The 22,688-nt window shown below is 40.8% G+C and overlaps 1 protein-coding gene across 1 annotated transcript; it reads left to right on the top strand.

The window, feature by feature from the left end:
• The first annotated feature begins 3,163 nt into the window (after window positions 1–3,163).
• Window positions 3,164–22,219, top strand: Rnd3 (Rho family GTPase 3). Its single transcript, XM_026389294.2, has 5 exons — window positions 3,164–3,529; window positions 4,027–4,114; window positions 15,391–15,500; window positions 18,598–18,732; window positions 20,131–22,219. Exons 1-5 carry the CDS (start codon window positions 3,380–3,382, stop codon window positions 20,380–20,382), a joined length of 735 nt encoding a protein of 244 aa, XP_026245079.1. The 5' UTR covers window positions 3,164–3,379; the 3' UTR covers window positions 20,383–22,219.
• Window positions 22,220–22,688: the final 469 nt, after the last annotated feature.

The following is a 22,688-nucleotide window of genomic DNA, read 5'->3' as shown; positions in this document are numbered from 1 at the left end:
AAATGCTTCAAAAATAGGTATTAAATGTACATCACACTTTGAGTGCTAGAGAATAAAACAAAAACAAAACAAAACAAAAACAAAGAAACAAAGAATTCCTACCCTAGAAAGACTCAAAGCTGGGGACTTTAGGCCATTGGTTTTCTACTCTATAATGCATTCATCAGATTTCACTCAGCAACTGGCAGATTCCTAGAGATTCAGGTCACCTGATTGCCAAGTGCAGTCATCCACTATAATTTGGGATTATATTCACCAGTGAGGCGGTTATGCTTCTGGTCTTGCCTGGGACAGACCCTTTTACATCTGTGTTCCTGCTGTAACCATTGGTAGTGCCCCATTTGCTTGCCAAAGTAAGCCAGCTTAGATAATAAATTATGTGGTTACCCTATTCACCTATCATTCAATTCAAAACAAATAACTATTAATGCTAGTCAGAGTGGTTTAACCACACAGGCCACAACAGTAAAGGAATATGAAAGGTCAAGTCCTATCTCTGGAAAGAAGCAACTTCACAAGTCAAAAATGTGAAAGAAGATGAGGTGGGGCCAATTCCAATGACTAAATCCACGAATGAAAATAGGATTCCCCAAGATGTGTTCAGCGGTTCTGGGAAAAGCAAGTAAGAGTGACAGGGAAATATAAGTGCAGAGCTCTTTATTGTGCCAGAAACTGTTATGCAAGCCTCATTTGCATTTCCTCATAAATACTATTATAACTCCTATTTTCAAGATGATGAAATAGAGGCTTCCAGAAGTTAAATAATTCACCCAATGTCACATAACCAGAATATGTGAATCTCAAGATCCAACTATACTTCCTTGTGATCGCCTACCCCTATCTTTATGCCCACTACTTCTCAAATGAACATGTAAATAACTTGATAAAAGTTTCCTGTGCTTAAGTAGGTTTGGGAAGTGCTAGTTCTGAAACTATGTTCACTGGCCACTTTTAAAAAAAATATTCTAATTTGTTATATATGATAGAAGAATGTATTACAATTCATAATACACATACAGAGCACAATTTTTTATATCTCTGATTGTATACAAAGTATATTCACACCATTCGTGTCTTCATACATGTACTTAGGGTAATGATGTCCATCTCATTCCACCATCATTTTTATCCCCTGGCCCCCACTCCACCTCTCCTTCCCCTTTGCCCTATCTAGAGTTCATCTAAACTTTGCATGCTCCCCCTCCCAACCCCACTGTGTATCAGCCTCCTTATATCAGAGAAAACATTCGGCATTTGGTCTTTTGGGATTTGCTAACTTCATTCATTTAGCATTATATTCTCCAACTCCATCCATTTACCTGCAAATGCCATAATTTTATTATCTTCTATTGCTGAGTAATATTCCATTTGTATATATATATATATATATATATATATACACATATGTATGTGTGTGTGTATATATATATATCTCACATTTTCTTTATCCATTCATCTACTGAAGGGCATCTAGGTTGGTTCCACAGTTTAGCTATTGTGAATTTTGCTGCAATAAACATTGATGTGGCTGTGTCCCTGTAGTATGCTGTTTTTAAGTCCTTTGGGTATAGACCGAGGAGTGGGATATCTAGGTCAAAAGGTGGTTACATTCTCACTGGGCCACTTTTCTATAGGACTTTTTCATGACCCTAATGAATCTAAGTGCCTGTAAGTCTTCATGGGAAATATGGGCCGTTTTTCCTCACAAACTGCCTAGGGGACCATTTGTGTGAGGAGAGGGCTAAAGCTCTTCAAAGCAACTCCAGCAAATGATGCTCTAGAAAACCCCAGAAGCGCCAGCAACTTCCTTCTCTGTGGGTCTACACCTGTGTAAAACAAACCCATCAATCCAGTTAAAGTCAGGACTGTCCTTTCAGGGGAGACTCCAATGTTCTCAGCTCTGAATGGAAGGGAGAGACCATTCCAGGATGCCCTACACTTCTTGGTCCTAGATGTTCCTATTTACATCAAGGTTTTAACTACCCTTCATTGTGTCTTTCCACTACCCACACTGAACATTTTTTTTTCCACCTTACCTTCTCATTTAGAAGCCCAGAAATTTCCATAGGAGGATCTATAAATTAGTTTGGGCCAATATCCTTATTACAATTTAATAACTGAAACCTCCTGACCATGTGGGATACAAGAGATGAAGATGAGTTTTCACAGAGAGGAAAAAAAAGATAACAAAATCTGTGGGCTATTTTGGTCCTTCTGAGGCTCTTGCTGGGAGGAAGAGTTTGGAAGACTAGAGGTATGGATGTGGAGGAGAGGTGGAGAGGGCTGGAGAGTTGAACTTGAGTTTTTCATCTAAGGGTATGTGGGTCTTCTGAATCCATCTGAGAGTGCTTTGATTCCAAGGCAGATGGTGGCTACAGATGAAGGAATGAAAGGCAGAGAGGTCCAAGGGCAGGGGTGGGCAGAAGACTGACACTGTGTATTTGGTCCCTAGTGCAGTAAGGCTGCTTCCAGTGGCCTCAGTTATAAGCATCTTCTGCCTCTCTTTCTTCTCTCCTCCCACTCCCTCTTCCCACTCCTGCAAACCTTTCTGCTTTCTCTTGAATGACTGAAATTGCCAGGTTTCAGAAGCTAGCCTGTTACTGTGACCCAGCAAACCAATTCTTGCATCTGAAACAGCTTGGCTTAGCTATTGTTCCATGGCCTACGTACCTGACACTGACCTTTTAATTTTCTTTGTAATACAACCATTTAACCCTTTGGCACCCAAAATTTGCTTCCTATGTTTTGTAACTATGCCTTGACTTTAATGGGAAATACTTATGTTCTCACAAAAAAAAGTTCATGAGGCTTCTGGAGAAGATCACTTATGAAAACATCTTTAAAGGAATTCTAGTACAAATTGATGTGCACAGATATCCATTTTCTGCCTCCTTCTGTACTTGTTCAGTTCCATCCATCAGAAAATCCTACTTGGGGTCTTCTAGTTGTCCCAGAGCTTCGCTCTGAAATCCATTCTGTACAGCCACCCTAGAGGGCGCGCTGCTTACATTTTCCGCAAGCAACGCTACAGCGCTCGCTCCCAGGCTCCATAAAAGGGGAGGAGGCGGATCAGTTTCCTTCTCTCATTGAGAAAGAAGAGGATTGGAAGGCTGGGCGTATAAAGCCGCGCAGAGAGCGTGAAACAAAGCAGTCAGATCGGAATTGGACTTGGGAGGCGCGGTGTGGAGTCAGGCATAAAACTTGTTGGAGGGGAGTAACGAGCCGGCTCTTCTCGTTCTCCTCCTCGTCCGCGTTGCGCTTCAGGGGTTCCCACCAGCCTTGCGATTTATTTTTATATATGCTTTTTATATAGAGAGAAATATATATTTTTTCTTCTTAAGAGAAAATTCCTGTTCCAAGAGAAAATAAGGCAACATCAATGAAGGAGAGAAGAGCCAGCCAGAAACTATCCAGTAAATCTATCATGGATCCTAACCAGAACGTGAAATGCAAGATAGTAGTGGTGGGAGACAGTCAGTGTGGGAAAACTGCGCTGCTGCACGTCTTCGCCAAGGACTGCTTCCCCGAGGTGAGTGAGGCAAGCCTCGGCTTTTAGGGAGGAAACCCTTGAGATACCCCTTCTCGAGGTTCTTCCCCCTGCTTCTCACCCTTTCCCACTTTCCCCACTGCTCGGAATGGGAACGTGCACTGGAAGCGTTTCAGGGGTTGGGACGCGCCTGCACATGGGGTTATTTAGCTCCTGAAACTTGTTCATTTCTGTGTGCAGAGCCCGAGGTAGGAAGATTTGGGTCAGCTTGTCTCCGAGAGCCGATGGGGCCGACAGGGTTTCGGACAGAGTCCACGTGTTTAGTGTGTAGTCTGATGTGTGTGTGTGTTTTTTTTTTTCGTGTGTGTGCGTGTGTGTGTGTGTGTGTGTGTGTGTGTGTGTGCGTGCGCGCTGCGTGTTTCCTTTTTTCCATTGGGAACTAGGGGAGGAGATATTTTCAGTGTTCGATGGTGTGGAGTATTTTAAAAATAACCTCTTTGCCCCCTTTCCTTCCTCTTCTGTCCATTTTGTTTGTCCAGAATTACGTCCCTACAGTGTTTGAGAATTATACGGCCAGTTTTGAAATCGACACACAAAGAATAGAGTTGAGCCTTTGGGACACTTCGGGTAAGAGTCATCGGACCGCGTGGCGCTTGGGGCGGGTTTCTAGTCGCTGCGGGGTGCGCGGCGGGCTCGTTCCACCAGCTCTCTGCGCCCTTCCATTAATTTTGCCCCTGTGAGGGATTCTCACGGCCCCTGCTGGGTGAAAATTTTATCCTTTCTGCGTGGGGGCGGGGTACAATATGGGGAGAGGGGTGGCAGTAGGGAATGGAGAGCGCTGTGTGCCCTCAGGGTGACCCCGAGGTTGGAGTCGCCCCTGGCTGGGTGGCCCGGCATGGTCGGTTCTTGCGGCCTTGCCCGAGTGGTCTCCGGGCTGCCAAGGTGGCTCGGTGCAGGGGGAGTGCGCGCGCCCCTGTGGAACCACTAGTACTAGGCGGGTGCCCCTACTGAATGTGACCTGATGTTTGGCTAGGAGGCGGAAAGCTCTGGCGGTGGGGTGGGGTGGAGTGAGGGGGAGGTGGAAGAAAATCCCCGGAGCGATGCGGTTACAAGCTGATTCCGCGCTTGGGGCAGAGTAACGTGCAAAACGGCTGCCGGCGCCCATGACGCCTACTGCCAGGAATGCGCTGGCGGCTAGGGCAGCGCGGGAGCCCGGGGGTAGACTGGCCTCTTGGAAGCGCCGCGGGCCCTTTTCTTAGCGCCCACTGGCACGCAATCTCCTCCTAGCCCTCCCAGTGATCACGCAGCTCACCTCTACCACGCCAGTCCCTCGCTACCCCTATTGCATCACCTTCCATTTGCCAGCCGAGCTGCAGCTAGCACTGTTCCCCTTTGACCTTCCTGTCTACTTGAATTATTGGCTTCGTGGTGGGTTATTTTCAAAGGTCTGGGGTTCAAGATCGGGTTATTGCCTTCCCCTGTGCCCATCCACCTACCTGTCTCGTGGTGGCAGAAAGGGTCAAATACCCGCCAGTGGGAAGGCTTCCAGCCCTCTACCTTAGGGGTTTGCACCGGGTCAAGGTCGGTGGGGGCTGGGGCACCACCTGAGTATCTGGGACTAGGATCCTCTACCCCTGGTCAGCAGTGCTCCGCTGTGAGGGATTGCTGTTTGCTGAAAGGGTGTCTTTAGGGGAGCAAAGCCACCAGGCAAGGCAAGGGAAAGGCCTCTGCGCATAGGGAACTGATCTGCTGGTGGACTGATCTGCCAAATCCTACTCGAAACTAGCAAGGAGGAGCGCACAAGTGCCAACAAGCAGGTTTTGCCAGCAGGTTTTGCCGTCTGGCGGGGAGGCTCTGAGGTGGAGCCGGGCTCAGCTGGGAGTGGCTTCGTGGAGGTGCTTCTGTGAGCTTCCCACAACTCTGGGCTTGAATCTCTGTAGCTCCCAAAAGACGTGGGGCATTAGAGAGCAAGAGGAAAAGGCCAGATTGAAAGGGTCGCCAGAGGCAGTCCTTGCACAAAGGCAAAAGTCTCGCACGAGCGCCTCTCACGGTGGGTGCCAGAGGCTCCGACTGCTGCAGTGAGGAGGGCCGGTTTACTTTCCCCCTGGAGAGTCAGGCTCTTCCTTGAACTGCGCCAAGGGCAGCAGAACAAGGACCTTGTCATATTTAGTGTTGTGTATTGGGGGTTGCCCACACAGACTCGATACTATCGAAAAGGTGTTGATGGACGAAATTCCAGTGGTTTTTTATTTCAATATTACTATCATCAGAATTATTCACAACCTAGCACTAATGGGCTCCAATTCCAAGACATATCATGGAAATCGTTTGCCTAGTGGGCAGGACAGCTGGTATGGTACCAGTAATTAACCCCAGTACTCTTTCCCCCACCCAATCCTGTTTGGACCTAATGCTTGATAAGAATTATTTAGGCATGGGGTGGGGCAGTGGATCTGATCCAGTCCTTGATACAAAGCTGTGTTTAGATTTAGCTCCTGGTTACCAGGATTTCTGTGTGCAAATCCTCTACCTCCCTGGGTCTCATTTTCATCTTTTGTAAAAAGAGGACACTGAGCTAGATAATGTGCAGAGTCTGTCCCAGCTATGCGCTTCTTGGCTTTAGTACACTGGACAGGCAAGGCTTTTTGTTTCCCAGGATGTTGGTTGGCTTCAGCTCTTAGTCCCAGTGGATCTGGGGTCCTATGATGGAGTTCTCACAGCCTACAAAGCAAGCCAGGTTTTGCGCAGAGCCAGGCTTCCTGGTGAATTTAGGAATGAGACTTATTTGGATAGGGAGGAGGAATGGGTGGGCTTATAGGAATGCTAGGTTATGCATCCCTGTCTCAAGCTTCAGGAGTCACAAGACCACCAACAGAGATTTTAGATTAGGTGCCCAAAGGGGGGAAAAAGGACTTTATTTTAGGAGAGAAGAGGCCCTTTTTTTAAAGGCTAGAAAATAAACAGAATAGGCACAGTTTATAGTTGGAGCTGTTCTTCATGCATGCAGATAAATATCACTTTAGATATTTTCAGGCATAAACAAAACTTTACAGTTCATAGTCTACACACATAACAGAATGCCTTGTACAAACAGTAGTCACCCATTAAAATCTGATGAATGAGCAGATGAATAATGATATGCATGGTTTCCAAGGAGATGAGGTTTTCTGACATTTCTGACACTGAATTACCTGTGCTTTAAGAACGGTAACTTATAAATATTGCCTTTCATCAAGTTAAAGATAATCACCTGAAATAAAGTCAGTAGTGGAATAATTACTTGTATTTTTATTTAGTGAAACAAAAAACCTATGCATGCTTAACAAAATGTAAAGATTTTACAACTGTGGTTACAAAATAATTAAAATGCAAAATTTTCCAGTATGAAATCTTAATTAGAACTTAGACATATACACTTGGAAACAGAGGCAAAAGAGAATTATTTAGAAGTATATTGCAGTATTTTGTGAGCTGTTAGTTAATTGAACAGTCACCAAGCACTGCTTGTATTCTAAGAACAGCCTGTTTACACTAAAAGTGGTTTGTCGTCCATGAATAAAATACATCTAGCAGGAACCATTGCATTAACAACTAACCATTTCAACTTTCAGAATTTGTCCACTTTATCCCAAGCTTTACATCACAATTTTCTGAACAGGATTATTATTATTATTATTATTATTATTATTTTTGTCAAAAGTTTGGCATTTTCTTTGCCCTTGAAGACATTTGTATAGTTCAAGTTGTGAAAATATTTGCATATACCTTATGTCTCTTGATATATTTATTTTTTTTACAACTGCTATCAACTCTGGAGAAAAGACCCAAGACTAATCTGTAAAGTCCTAAATGTTAATTTTTTATTCTCAGAACTTTGTGAGAAGGGCTTTATATTGGAAAAATTGAGTGCACTTTATTTCTCTTACTTATACAGATACCACAAACTTTGTCCTTTGCATGGTATTTTATTTTGTTCAGCCTCCTACCAGAGGGGCAATCATTTAGGAGACAGAAGCAGTTTTTATTTTCTTATCTGGTCTTTATAATTGCTCAGCATCTCATAACTCATGACAACTATGTGATCATTTATAAACAAAACTCTGCCAATATAAATACGGGAAAGATCAAATGAAAGTAGGATAATGTGGGATGTCTTTGCATCAAGAAAAAAAGGAAAATTTTTAAGACCTAATATTTCCTTCCTTTCTCCCTCTCTTCTTTTTTTTTTTTCCCCCTGCATCTGCTATCAGCAGGCCCTCTGTCAGGCTGTAGGATGCATTGTTAATTAAAACATGGTCCTGCCCTACTGCCTGTTCAGCCCAGTGGGGCATTGGGGAGAAAGAGACTCCCCACTTGGCATAGCTCATGGTCAGCCTATAAGGAGCCCAATATTGTTGAGATTTTGAGCTTTAGTGCCCTATTCCACCTGCTTGCCAATGTATTTCTCTTATCAGCTTCCCAGGGCTTTATAGATCCTCTAGATCATCTTTGGGTAGGAAACCCCCCCCACCCCCGCCCCCAGGCACATGCCAGTTAAAGCAACCACAAATGGCACTTTGCCAGTTGGATTCACTCCAGCCTTCCCAAAAGTAAACAAAAAGGTGCCACAGGAATTATCTAAAACAGGAGATTCATAAAGATAGTCTTTGATCCATATTTTCTCATTTTGCTAACAAATGTTATTATAAACATTTTTATTAATCATTGCAGAAGTGCTCTGCATGATTTTCAGATTCATCCAATGAGTGTCTACAAAACAGTGGGCAATGATTTCAACATTTTAAAGTGATAAGTGAGACCAAAGTAATTCTAGTATCTTGTGCTTCAAAATCTGCCACATTTGCCAAGCATAGAAGCAATTTGTAGTATGAAGCCAGATCCCTACTAATAATAGAAACTTAGTCATTTAAGGATCACCATATCTTTTTCTAGGAGGTTTGATTGCAGTGTAATTTCAGCACATATGATTTAAGGAGTAATAACCATTCGAGCCAGCTTTTAACCAAGGCAAGTTAGTGCACATATTATTTAAGGCATACTATTAGTTTTAAAATATTCAATTCAGCTACTAGAACTATGCCTCATGAATACTCTTTTGAATCTTGTCATGTTATGAGCTTCTTTTAGGCCCTGAGGGCTAAAGTTAGCACTTCCTGTAATATTTTTTAGCATCATTAACAGAGAATGTGGTATTCCTTAAAATTTTATACTTATAGAAACAGGGAGGATAGAAAAATCGTAATAGCTTAATGACTTCACTTTGAAGACAAACCTCTCTATAAACATAAATCTATCTCTATTATTTGTAGCTTATCAAGTTTGAAGAAGGGAAGTGGTGACAGGTGTTCTAGTGAAATATTTCTTAACAGGAATGGAAGTGTATCAGCAACTTTGGAGATAAGTATATAAATAATCCAGAAAAGTGGCTAGCAAGAAGATCACTGGTCGCACCCCCCCCCCATATACTTTTTGTGATTTAACATACAAATGAACACATCTTGGCACCAATTACAGACTTGTACAAAGCCAGTCAACCTGGTTGTTTGACTGTGCACATATACTGCTGCTGTTGTTGGGACCAGGAGTTGTTACTCACCTGAGAAAGGGTGGCTTCTGCCCACAAGATGCTTACAGTCTGGTTAGAGTGAGAAGATAAATTAGAGAGGTAGAAGAATGGGTGACTATAAAATAACAAATACTCAGTTCTTCCAAGGAAATATAAGAAACCAGGTAAGGAGTCCAGATTAGGTGTAAGGAGTTTGGATGGAAAGAAATGTTAGTGAACTGGAGCTTAACAGGGTAAGGAATTCTTGGCTTGGCATCCTTCTGAGAATATGCACAGGACAAATGGAGGTCATGGGAAAACATTAAGAGTGAGCCTAAAGTTTTGAGAGCTGGATTCACCAAGTAGCAACAAGAACCAAAGGATTGCTGAAGGCCAGGGAACCAGCCCAGGCCCCCTGACTCAGGTTTCGAGTCTTTACACCCCTCCCACTTGAAAACATGCTTACAATAATGGCTACCAAGGAAAACAAGATTTGTAAGTTTGGAATTCCAACTGAAGTTAACCTTTGTAGAGAAAGGGAGAGAGTAAGATTTGCAGAGAAACCATAGAAGCATGGGTGTTGGTGATGTGAATATCCAGGATAAAATTGCAGAAAATCAGGTTTTTCTTTAAGTGGTAATGATCACTGGGAGCTTAGGGTTTCAAAACCAGGTTCAGTTTTTAAATTGGGTGTTCACGTTCTGAAGAGACGTAGGATAAGGCAAAACAGCTTGGCTGGTGGTTTCCAATAAGCAATACAGAATGCTGCATTTTGGAGATTTGTTTGCCATGTAATAATTTCCATTAGACCATGGACCCTCCCCAAAAGAGAGGAGGAGGTGTGAATTCCTAAGTCTTAGTCTGTCATTAGATTTTTTTTTTTTTTAAACCCCAGTTTGTACTAGTTTTTCCAATCTGTTTTCTTGCTAACTTGAACAATTCAGTGAGCTGTCCAGATTGGTCATTCTGATGCCATATGAAATAACCATGTTTCCTTATTAGTCTAGTTCTTTTGCATGTAAATATGACACTAAGGACCAGTACTGTCTCCGTTAGTTCATGTTGTCTGGTGGGCTATGATACCAAATGAATTAACTGTACCTCAGTCCTTTTCTGGTGTCCTTGAAGTATCTTTTCAATTACTCCATATTGGCAAATTTCTCAGAGGTCCCCTTTGGCAAAAACAGAAATTTTTACTGACATGGAATGTGAGTTGCCTCCAGAGTTTGACCAGGTGTTGTGCACATTGGATTTGAAAAATGAGCCTGATGACATAGTATGTGGAAAGGGGAATTCACTCATGGGACTTCACTCTGAGGAATCTGACTCTCATATATCACATGAAACATAAAAGCTTCAATCTGTTACTGATTGATAATGTAATTTTCAAAAAATTATGCCTACATACTTTTATCCATAAAGTTCTATGACTCACCATGCATGGTTCCACCACTAGTAAAATATTTTGATTCTTCTATATTTTTAAGTATCTTGATTAGGAGTTTAAAGCTAATGTTTTATTTAAAGCCCCCAAATAGCAATTTTATTTCAACCTTTCTATTCAACTGTGTGTATTCATTCTCGCCAGGAGTAGAACATATTGTGTCAATTTTTATAGCATTACATAAATGCCCACAAGTTTTCAGAACATAAGTCTGATTCTATAGAAGAAACAAATAAAATATCCTTCCTGGGAATGTTTGTGGCATACTTTAGGCATGGAATTTGAAGTGTCAACAGTTGGCAAAAGAGGAAAAAAGAGTCTTCTACTGGGCCAGATATAAAAGTTCTGTCCAGACTTGATTCACATTCTTGAACTGCTGCTCATTTGAAGTTTTCACTGTGAATAGAGATGGCATGAGGAAGCAAGTCTTGTAATAATTGGGCAGATCATGCAGTGTCACGCTAGCTGCTATTTGGTACAGATGTGCTCTTTGGTAGTCACTAAAAATAACAAAAGTTAATATATATTCTCTGCCCAAAACTTTCAGTATCCCTAACTTGCTGTTCCTGTTAGGAATTTCTAATGGAGAAAAGGGATGCTTTTCAAATTAAGGTTCAAGCCTTAGAAGCTAGACTTATGAAATATTCAACAAGAAGAGTCCTCTGTTCTTAGATTCATCTAAAGCCTCCCAGTGTTTGAACCTGTTTGCAAAGGTCCATAAAGCCTCCCTTTTGGGCATGAATCTTCTGACATATACATTTAATTATGTACATATATGGTGTGTTCTATCTCTGTAAAAGGATGACTTCAACAGGTAGGTATGTGTCTGAAGAATTAGTTTCTGGGCGAGGCACTTTGTGACTATTCTTGGTCTGGAAATTTTGCTCTCACCTGAAATTAATGATCTTGAAGACAAAGATGGGTAGAACTGCAATTTCAAAAGCCTTTTAGGACTTTGCTGATGTTTGCAAACTTGAGCAACTAAGAATCCCCAAAGCAGACATACTCTAGTCTGTACCAGAACAAAACCCTTCAACTATATGTTTTTGCTGGAGGAGGGGGAGATACAATTTGAATATGCAATGTGGTTTTTCTTTTAATAATAATGAATTTTCCTGTAGTTTTCCCTTTGATGGTCTGGTAGGTTACTTAGAAAGGACCATGAAACAGTGCTGTGGGCTTAAAAGTTTCACAGAGTACAAGAGAGATGCTGGCATCTCAGAATTTCCATATGTATGAAGCCTGTTCCAAATGCTGAGAAAAAGTTTTATTTGACGAGCAAAGCTCAGTGCCCAGATTTATTAGACCTTAACTGTAGTGCATTCTTTGGTCCTTGAGTACAGACTGCATGCACACAGTACCTACTATGTAGTGCAGTTAAAGTTTAATACTTGGCTACATAGTAAAATATGTTCAGCTGTCTTTCACGTGTTGTGATTATACAGTTAGCAGCTTGAAAGCTTTTCATGTGTATCTTTAAAAAAATAGTCTATAGAAGCTTTGTTACTTGGCTTCATGTGGTGTTGGACTACTTTTCCTGGAGGAATGCAGGAGTCAGGGCAGGTGTGGTTCCTGCTTTCTTGGCTTACTTTTGCCCCCCTTCCTTGGATGTCATTTCTCCTTCGTTGTGGTGCTTCTCACTTACATGGGCATTCCTGGGATTCTTCTTCCTCTTCTCTTGGCTTAGGAGGGAGCTTGCACAGGCCTGGGACTACCAGGCCCTCTCCAGCTTTGCTTTGCATTCTTTGTGCAATAGCTTGGGCTTCATAGGAGAGAATTCAAAGTGGTTAAGCTCAGAGTAAACACTGTAAAGTTACACAAGACTTTTTTTCCCCTGAAGTTCCTCTTTAGCTGATGAATTGTTAAATCTTTCCTGGTAGGATGATTCTTTTATAATTCTGTATCCATTTTGTTGCTGTGAAAAAAAAAAATAGAGGCAATAGTTTCCTCTACCCCCCCAAAACAAAACCTTAACTTATCAAAAACTAAAATGAAAAGTTTTTTATTTTATTATTTGTAATGTCAAGTGAGTCTTATTGTCCGTGGTCAGACAAATTATACTTAAACTAATAAATGCAGGGATCAGTTTTATTAGTACCCTTGGACACTCTTGATGATCCAAAAGCAGCACATTTATTAACAGAAGTAATAGTACCAGATCAAAGTGTCATTGCTAATTAGATCTTGTGAAAGCCTTTAAAATTACCTGTTCAGGCCCACAAGCCCCGAGGTTTATTTCTCATGAACCTTTCCACTACATATGTATTGTCATTCAGACTGTTAAACCAAATAAAAACAAAAGCAAAAACCAATTTCCATGAGAATTTGGCTTAGCTTAAGAAATCTGTTTCACTTAAAAATCATGCTGGAGTCTAAATTTTGCAGATATTTGCACACGCTCACTAAGCCCAGAAGCTGGCTCAGTTGATTTCTGCAAGCAGAGTCTCCAGCCTGTGACAGAGGGCTGAACACAAAGCCAGATCTCCTTTGTGGCTATAAAATGGGTGGGGGAGGGGAATCAGCCTATAGAGGGTGGGCTGTTCCCTGCAGCCAGCCATGTGGTGACCTGGATGTTCAAATCATTTCACTGGGTTTTTCTGGTAGTCCCAATTTTAATTAAATGACTTTTGTCCCCTTTGGATTTTTTTCCACCACCTTTCCTAATTTTTGCATTTGGAAAAGGTGGTCTACAATATCATAGAGTCTTAAGATGCCAGACTAAGAGGGCGTATGCTCGTATCTTACAACATCCTGTCTTGAAGAAGTGAGGCACCCGTAGAGAGTTGTCCTCAAGTTCAGGTCCCCTTGAGACTGGAAAGTATCCAGAGAGTTATCTTTCCTTATGTGAATAACTTCCAAGAAAAGGAGATTCCTGAAGTCTGGTTAGGTTTTGGACAGCCCTGTCCACAGTTTCGACTATGGGTCTAGGGTCAGGTCATCTTTTGCTAACTCTCAAAAGCAGTAGAAACCCTCCTAAGACATGGCCTGTGTTTACATTTCCACTCTGTGATCTAGAATTTTCTGACTATTTGGAAAGAGATGCCCTGATGCTTTCAGCAGGAGCTGTGTTAAAGTCATAAAGACCGTCTGCATGTCAGCATTACTATAGAGATACCAATATATCCATGAATACTGTTAAGCTAGCTCATTTCTGCTGTCTCTCAAAAATGGGTGAACTGTTTGTGAATTATTCTTGTAACCTCACATTTCTTTAAGTGGCAGCCACAGGTTGTCATTTTCAGGAATGGCCTCATTTTGATTATTTTAATATTTAAATGCTTCTACATTTTAAACTTTAAAACTTATACTCTGTAAGTTTTGAGGAAATATCTTCCAGTTGTCAGGCTCTGGCTTATTCTCACTTTTCTTCCTGATTCCTGGGACACTCTTCCTTGGTGGCAGACACATCTAGTTCAAGTTACTACTCTGTACCCCTAAAAGCAGCTGGTGAGAAAGCCAGTTTTCCCTGGGTTTCCATAGTCAATGTCTGGGACCCACATACTGTGGACATGGAATGGGGTGTCCTAACACGGTGACTTCTAGGTAACAAGAACAAGCTTCTGAAATTTTTAATTTTAATAGAACTATAAAAGATGATTTTAAAGCTTTTTTCCCTTCTCCTGTCTTTGACTATTGAGGTTTTGATTCATCAGGGGACAACATGTCATGTTTTTCTTCTAGAAATGGGAAATAATGTCAAAATGAAAGAGAGTTTCAAAAAGACTTTGGATGCTTTCAGTTTTCTTTCTTTGCTCTGGAGTGAAATATGTATGTGCATACGTGTTTGCTTGGTGAGCTGGTTTTCATGTGAGGTTTGTGAAATGTCAGTATACTGAAAGCAATTTCTTTAAAAAGTAGCAATCGGCAAGCTGTATTTAATTTTATAGCCACACCGCTTTGTAATTACTGGCCTCGTTTAATTACCCATCCTTCAGAATTCTTAAAGGAGTAAAAGAAACTTCTTAAACGACCAGAGAGTTCTGTGGTTAAATTAAACTGTCTGGTGCCATGAATTTTTCGTGTACCCTGGATTTTACTCAAGCCAGGATCCTTGTATTGTGCCTCAGCATCACTCTTGGAGGTGGATCTGTGTGGGAAAATGATGTGATCCAGCATGGAATTTATTGCATTCCTTGTTATAACAGGAAGAAAGCCTGTATAGGGTCTGGGAATAAGTTTAAGTCAGTAATCTCAAAGGTCAAAGACCTAACCAAACTTGTAACTTAGAGATAAGAGGCCACTGGATTAGTGTGGTCCTCTTTGCACGGTTGAACCTAGCCCCCTCCTCCCCCTCTTGCCCCTGTCTGAATATCAGGCAAATCTTGAGTTTTGGACTCCTTTCCAGGAAGCGCGCTCTATTTAAGATGCTTGCTAGCACTCAGATTTTAACAAAATTGACACCACCACCACAGTAATCCCAGTCAGTATTTCCTGATCTTTTATTAAATGCCAGGCATTACCTGGGTGTTTTTTTAAATCCCAGATAGACATATTGTCGTCATCTTCATTTTATGAGTGACGAATCAGAGCACAGACACCTGAGGCTACCTGACTCCCTCCCACTTTCATGGTGGAGGTGGATTTGCACATAAGGACACCTGGCCCCGGGTGCCACCCCACTTCATCCAGGTGCCTTCAGCCTCTAGTCTTTGAACTGTGTAGATTTCACTTTAAGATCGTGGTCCTACTCTCTGATTCAGGTCAGATACATGTGAATTGCCATTCATCTTCTGATAGAAATGAATGCGTTACTTACAGGGCTTTTGTATATTTGTTTGCCTTTCTTTCCCAAGAATTAGGAGTGGTGCCTCAAAATGACAGTTGAGGGATTTAGGTCAAAAGCTGAGAGTTAATGTATGACAAACACAGGGGACTTTAACCTGAAACTTTTGTTTGTCTTTTGTTTCTTCTCAGGTTCTCCTTACTACGACAACGTCCGCCCCCTCTCTTACCCAGATTCGGATGCCGTGCTGATTTGCTTTGATATCAGTAGACCAGAGACCCTGGACAGTGTCCTTAAAAAGGCAAGTGCTGGGAGTGGGTGACACAGTTCTGTGCTAAGCAATCCTAAGGCAGAAACCTGTGCTTGGCTGGGGAGCTCCAAGACTCTAATTAGTTCCTTACCTTATATTTTGTAATTAAAACACCAGAAAAGATACACCAAAACAGGCTTCCCACATGGATGTGTCACTATTTTTGATAATACATCTGCTTGAATTTTTTTCTCATAAAGTTCTGAGACAAAATATCCTTTAAAACTTTTCCATCTTTCCTCTTTCTTTCAATGGTGCATCTCAAAATAGTTATATTTGAGTACTCTCATTTATCTTCCTTTCTTCTCCTTTTTTCATTTACCAGACAGATTAAGCCTTAGTTTATAGATTTATATTTGACCTCAGTTTAGGTATTGAACTGAATGCAATAGTAGATAACTTTAATAAAGAAGCCATGTTTCAGTCATGATTTTATTTATTAGAAACAAAAAAGGGACTGGTATAGGAGAAATAGGGGTATGTCTCCAGACATGGGACAATGTGAGTTATGATTAGGTGTGTCAGATCCTAATCAAGACAATAGTTGTAAACACATTGTACATTATCACATTTCCCAGTTTCTTGAGGCAAAGATAAGGCAGATTCTGTAGTGGAGGAGGAACCTGAGGCAGCTTCATACCAAAGGGACCAGGGGGAGGTCAAAAGGAAAGCAACCAGTTGAGGATGCACCAGAGGTCATAGGGAGGCCAGCAGAAGGAAGAGGTGTTCCTTGGCCTCTACCAGCCTGGGACTCAGCCCTCAGGTGGGTGTTAGAGGGGTGTGAGCATTCATGGGGCAGCATTAACTAGCCACAACCTCTTTTCTCAACTTTGGATTAAGTGCTATGGGGATTCAGGGTTAGAACCTTGGTAGAGCACCCCGCCTCTGTGCACTGTGGCTTAGACACAGGATGTTGAGAGCCAGGTGGTGTCAGCCAAGCGGTCACCACGTGTCCCAATCAGAGTGAGCATGGAAAGGGGTTGAGGAAGATAGACACCGGAGTTTATTTATTTATTTTGTTTTGTTTGGGTTGGATTCTTTTGGGTTTTTTTACCTTTAGGGGGATTTGAAATTTTTGTGCTTTTATGAATTTATACTTTTCTGTGGTATTTCATGGCTTGGCTTCTGTGCCATTAAAAAATGAGGGTTTGAAGTTCTCATCCCTCTATCTTTACTAAACATTGCAAACATAGCTCAAGGAAATGTGGAAATGTGACTTTCTGAATAGATCAAAGGTTTTTTTTTTTTTTTTTTTTTTAAACTTAACTCCTCTCAATTTTAAGTAATGTATATCAAACACAAATAGGACTGATGTTTTGTCAGATTCAGGCAGGAATACACCTTTCCTGTCTTTAATGCTTGTAAACAATTGCTAGACATGCAGAGGGAGGCCAGAGTCATTACGCAGCTGAAGATCAACATCACGGCATGTCTGGGTCTGTCTGTAGATAAAAGAGGTTGCTTATTTACTGGGTTTTTTACTTGATGTAGTATCAGGTTATGCATAATTTATAATGAAAAGCCTTTCTCTCCTGGCTTTTTTTTTTTTTTTTTTTTGCTTTTGTCTTCTAAGACCAAATGAACAGTGGCTTTGGCCTTAGTGATATTACTGAGTGCATTTTAGGTTTGTGTTAAGAGTTGAGACTTAGGATACCTCTTGCTGTGGTTCATCTTGATTAATTGAGTCCTTGAAGTCTATGAATATCACAGAGATTAGTGTGAACTAAAGCAAGATAGATTTCTTATTCTTATTTTCAATTCATCATTATGAATTTATACTTCTCTGTGGTATTTGATGGCTTGGCTTCTTTCTGTACCATTATAAAATGAGGGTTTGAAGTTTTAAGTTTTACTACTTTTAAAAGTGGATCCATTAGGGAATGTCTAAGTCTATTATCATCCATTCCCTCTCTGTTTCTAATGCCAGTGCTACCTAGCCATGGTAGATTCTCCTAAACAATTTCTGGAAAGAAATCATGGGGAAAAAAATCACCAGAGCATAAACTGGTTGTTGAACTAGAGTCCACTGCCCAAAGCACATCTTTAAACCTGGGGTTGCCTCGTGGTGGTCCCTCGAGTTACTCTTGCAGGACGTTCCTCTTATCATGCATTCCTTCATCAGCCCAGCTATTCTGTGAATTCCTTTCTGGGAGAAACAACTATGTCTTAGGCATCTTTGTCATCTCCACAATCGTTCTTAGAGTGCTTAGGGTAGATATGTGAATGTGATTTGGAAGAGCCTAAGCCCCTTTTAACTCCTCATCTCTGAGAGCCAGTGATATCTTGTGGATACACTTGGAATCCCTGACTTCTGTCCTGATGGCAGAGAGAAAAAGCCCCAGGAAATGAAACCACAGCTTGCTTTTAAAAGAGTACAGTTAACATTCCCTGCCAGACATTTCTGGAGGTCCTAATAATTGGTTGGGTCATGAACCAACCAGTCGAACTGAACTATATTAAAATATAAACTAACTCAAAGGCAAATGAGCTATAGGACCAGCCTTGTCGATAGCCCAAGAAATGGCCACGCTGTCATCTGTTCTTTCAGCCACATGAATAGAAGCTCCTTGAAGGCAGGAGGTTATTTTACTAATTCCAGCTCAGGATCCTGACACTTGTGGCATGTGTCAATCTTCCCTGACCAACCCGTGAGTGCATGCTGGTGTTTGATTTCCAGCCTTCTACCTAAAAGTTTCCCACTCAATACATCTAAGGACATGGTCACTCATTGTAATTATTCTTAAGGTCCTTTTATCTTTTAAGAGATACCCCCAAATTAAGAAATTGTTGAGGCTACCTTTAGACAACACCCAATAAGCCTCTTATTGTAGGAGCACATGAGTCACAGAGAGGGAATGGATGATAATAGACTTAGACATTCCCTAATGGATCCACTTTTAAAAGTAGTAAAACTTAATATCTACTTAGGAAATAAATGCAAGTTTGCTTCTTTATCTGAGGTGTCATTCATTTTAATGTCCTTTTGAAAGTCCCGTTTCCAATGTCTGCCAGTAGAAAAATTGTTCTCACTCTGTGAATAGAGGTGCTCTGTTAATTTTCTGTCTTTTTCTGTTTTTCCCCCTCACAGTGGAAAGGTGAAATCCAAGAATTTTGTCCCAATACTAAAATGCTCTTGGTCGGCTGCAAGTCTGATCTGCGGACGGATGTTAGTACACTGGTAGAGCTCTCAAATCACAGGCAAACACCAGTGTCATATGACCAGGTATGTATGTTGTCAGTGTGTAAAAGTAGATTTCAGAAAGAGTGAAAGAAATGGAATATCACTCATAATAAATAAAATAAAAAGACTGTTTTTCTAAAGACTCAGCCAGTGGTCTAACTGTCATTCAGTAGACTAATTACATGATATCTGAGAATAAATGGTTGATCATATGCTACCCTTGTGTATCTCTGCAATCCCCTTGGTTTTTAAGTTTAGTAGTTTTAGAGAGAATGTAGTCAAAATCAATAGTTCTCTTTAAGAGAGGTACTCGTTTTTACACGTAGCAGCCCAATAGAATACTAAAACTGGCAGTTGCAGGTAAAGTAGACCAACTCCATAAAACAGTCTTTTAGAGATGCGTCATTTCTACAGGAGTTTCCCATAAGTATTTAGAAAGGAAAACCAGTTCCAGAAGTTCATTCTCTAAAGCCCACAGTCAGATTCTAAAGAGAATTTGTGTTGAAATAGCTAGAATGACATTTAGTACTCATCACTTAAAATACTGCAATCTAGGACTGTGGGTGTAGCTCACTGGAAGAGCACTTGCCCAGTATACCCAAGGCCCTGGGTTTGATCTTCAGCACCACAAGAGAGTGGAAAAAAAAAAAAATACTCTCATCTTCTTCATCTATCATTTTGATTATGCATACATGCTTATTACTGTGTATATTGCTAGAATCAACCACATTTAGAAACTAGCTATTTTACGTTTCATAAAGTAACTGATGTCAAAGTACTACGAATGCTTTTCTCAACTTATTTTGGCCCGAAAACCCAAACACAAACTTACTCTACTTGAAATTGATTTTAAATTCCTTCATTGTCCTTGTGTTTTGTACAACCTGTTGACTAGCTTCAGCTGCCACTCATAGTCAGGAAGAGTTTTAGAAAGCAAGTCCCCATGAGGGCTTTAGAGGCTATGTTGCCCCTGCCAGAGCTGTATGGAAAGTGCAAAGTTTGGGTTCGTGATCTTGGGCTGACTTGTTCTAGTAGTAAGCTTCTATGCTTTTCTGTAAACCCTGGAAGAACCTATGAACCAGTGACTCTTAACTACATTAGCTCCTCTCCTGCTTCACCATTAAGTATTTGCTGATCAGGGCCTTCATCTCTTAGTGACCCAGTGATGTTGGATTGGCCTTTAGCACCATGGGGAGCTACAGCAGTATCTAATGACAATTGAGTATCTCAGAATTGGATCTTGACTGCAAATATTCATGAAGTAATACAGTCGTTCAGTTTTTAAAAAGCATTTTTATTTTTTTGTAATGACAGTTGGAAAATTCCATTGACGTTAGAAAACGTTTGACAATGCAGGATTGTTGTGTGTTCTCAGAAGATACTTTGTAAGTTTCCTCCAAAGTCTTATTGCTGATTAAAATCCCTTCTTTTGCTTCTCAGGGGGCAAATATGGCCAAACAGATTGGAGCGGCTACTTACATTGAATGCTCAGCTTTACAGTCAGAAAATAGCGTCAGAGACATTTTTCACGTTGCCACCTTGGCCTGTGTAAATAAGACAAATAAAAACGTTAAGCGGAACAAATCACAGAGGGCCACAAAGCGGATTTCACACATGCCTAGCAGACCAGAACTCTCGGCAGTTGCTACGGACTTACGAAAGGACAAAGCAAAGAGCTGCAGTGTGATGTGAAACTTGCGTTATCTTTAAGGAGGACAAAGGAATCTAGTGTAAAAAAAAACAACGTGAGCAAAACAAAAAAGCTGAAGTCGAGTGAAGTGCACAGCCAAAGTCACGTGTCCCACAGGCTAGAGGCCCCTGCAAGGGTGTGCCCCTCTTTTGGAATCCTGTCCTTAGGTTCGGCATGTAGACCGAGTGGTGAGAAGTGAATACTTTGAAGAGTTTTGAAGTGTGACTTGAAAAATATGCCAAAAAAGTGAGATTCAAATGCTCTGGAGGTAGAGGAGGAGGAAGGCGAGTACCACCCAGAAGAAAAATCACACTCTGAATGGTGCTTGCGGTTTTTTTGTTTTGTTTTTTGGCTTTTTTTTTTTTTTTTGGTTGTTGTTGTTGTTCCAATCTATTCATGGATCTCTACTTTGATTTAATTTTTAAACGTTTTAATCTCCTTTACAAAAGTATATCTTAATATACCGTCCTCGTTGGGGAACTGGCACTGTGACCTTAGCGTTTAGTTTTCTAGAGGATGTGATCTAATTTCCTCTTAGCTCATCATTAAAATGGAAATTGTATCGGGACCCGTGGGATTCCAGAGGAAAACTTCATGAGGCTTTGAAATCTTGCCTTCCTGAAGATGGCTGATGAGCGAGATGGTTCTAAAGAAAGGCTTTCGCAGCCTTGCAAGATGTGTAGACCGGCACTGCACAGATCGCATAGATCAAATAGAAAAAAGTGTTGATTTTTTTATTCAGTCGGATGGTTCTGTTCATCATTGTGATTGTCATTAACAAGTGGTAAATTGCTCAATGTAATATTTTTGTGTGCTGTTTAGAAAAGAGGGTGTGTGATTTTTTTGGTTTTGTTTTGTTTTTTGCCAACTTTGATAAAAATGCAAAGTCAAATAAAAGTTGTCTTGGTTTGATGTCATAGAATGATCCAAGGGGGAAGTATAGGTACTATTTTCACCAGGAGAGATAATGAAGGAATAGTAACAGAAAGCACAGTTTGTGAGTAAAGCTGTCTGGAACAAGTTACCAAATATACAAAGCAAAAGGACAATTTGGGGATGAAGCTCCAAAATTGGGCAGCCTCTAATGATCTGCATTTTCTTTCACTTTCTTTGAATGAACCTCAGTTTGAGAAGGACCCAAAATGAACCTCAGTTTGAGAAGGACCCACTTACCCAAGCTTTAGAGAATCCCTGTAGAAAATTATATAATGTCAGTCCTGACGTAACACTATGTTGTTTCTAGACTGTGATGGCTAAACCTCACTTAACCAGATTCAGCCAGGGTCCATATTCAAAACTTGATTGTTGATACATAAAATAATAAGCATTTAAACCAGTTTACAGATTTTCTTGACCAGTTCCTTTTAGAGATTCTTTCAGAGAGTAAACCTGATTGAACCTGTTTTTTGTTGGCGCTTGTTGAAAACAAGCTTTCCTTCCAATGATATAATGCTTCATTTTTGAAGTGTTGAAGCTGTGCTCCCATTAAGTTGTGGCAGGAGAGGAGATTAAGGTAATTACAACACTCAGTTCTATGTCTTACAAGCACTTTGTTTTGTCTCTGCAAGAAAATACCATTCCAGTCATTTCCCACGAAATACAGACATTTTACCAACATAATATATGCTTTGATTGGTGCAGCATTATGCTTTGGGCAGTATTACAAAATAGCTGGCAAGTGCTTTCTGTATTTAAATATTGTAAAAAGAGAATAAGTTATAACTGCTATAAAGCAGAACTTGCGTTGCATTTTTTTTTTTTAATGTTGAAGTCACTTTGTACGTTTGTTTGGTCAATGTTTCCGCAGTATTTATTAAACATACTTTTTTTTTCCTTCAAATAAAAAAGTAACCATGTCTTTGTCTAAATGTGTTCTGTCTTTTCTTAATCCACTTCCTGATTTTGTAGTTTAGCTTTGTTCTTTAGTCTAGAGATGATTACAGAATCTGTCCTAACTTTTCCTGAATTAGTTGGATTTGGGGACAGTAGTCCTTTCTCAGAGAACAATAAATCTTCATGTATATAAGAGATTTTCATTATAATTTCAAATGACAAGAAGTAAACAGGGCTAATGCTTAGACTGAGCAATTTGATCAACAGAACAAGCCATGATACTGCCTAGAATTATCTTGAAGAAAGTACAGAAATTCAATGAAGTTCAGAATAAAACAGTATGACATGGTCTCAGGTCACAGGTTGAATTCTAAGGTGTGAGCCTGATTGCTACTCTCTCCTCTGGGGTCCAAAGTCTTGGTCCTTCACCCAGCCATCTGCCTTGCAAGGTATTCTCTTATTCACAACAGCCAGA

This window comes from Urocitellus parryii, chromosome 1, assembly GCF_045843805.1.
Source record: "Urocitellus parryii isolate mUroPar1 chromosome 1, mUroPar1.hap1, whole genome shotgun sequence".
In the NCBI taxonomy this organism is placed as follows: Eukaryota; Metazoa; Chordata; class Mammalia; order Rodentia; family Sciuridae; genus Urocitellus; species Urocitellus parryii.
Note: the sequence above shows the minus strand (reverse complement) of the source record. Positions and strands in the feature narration are given on the sequence as shown.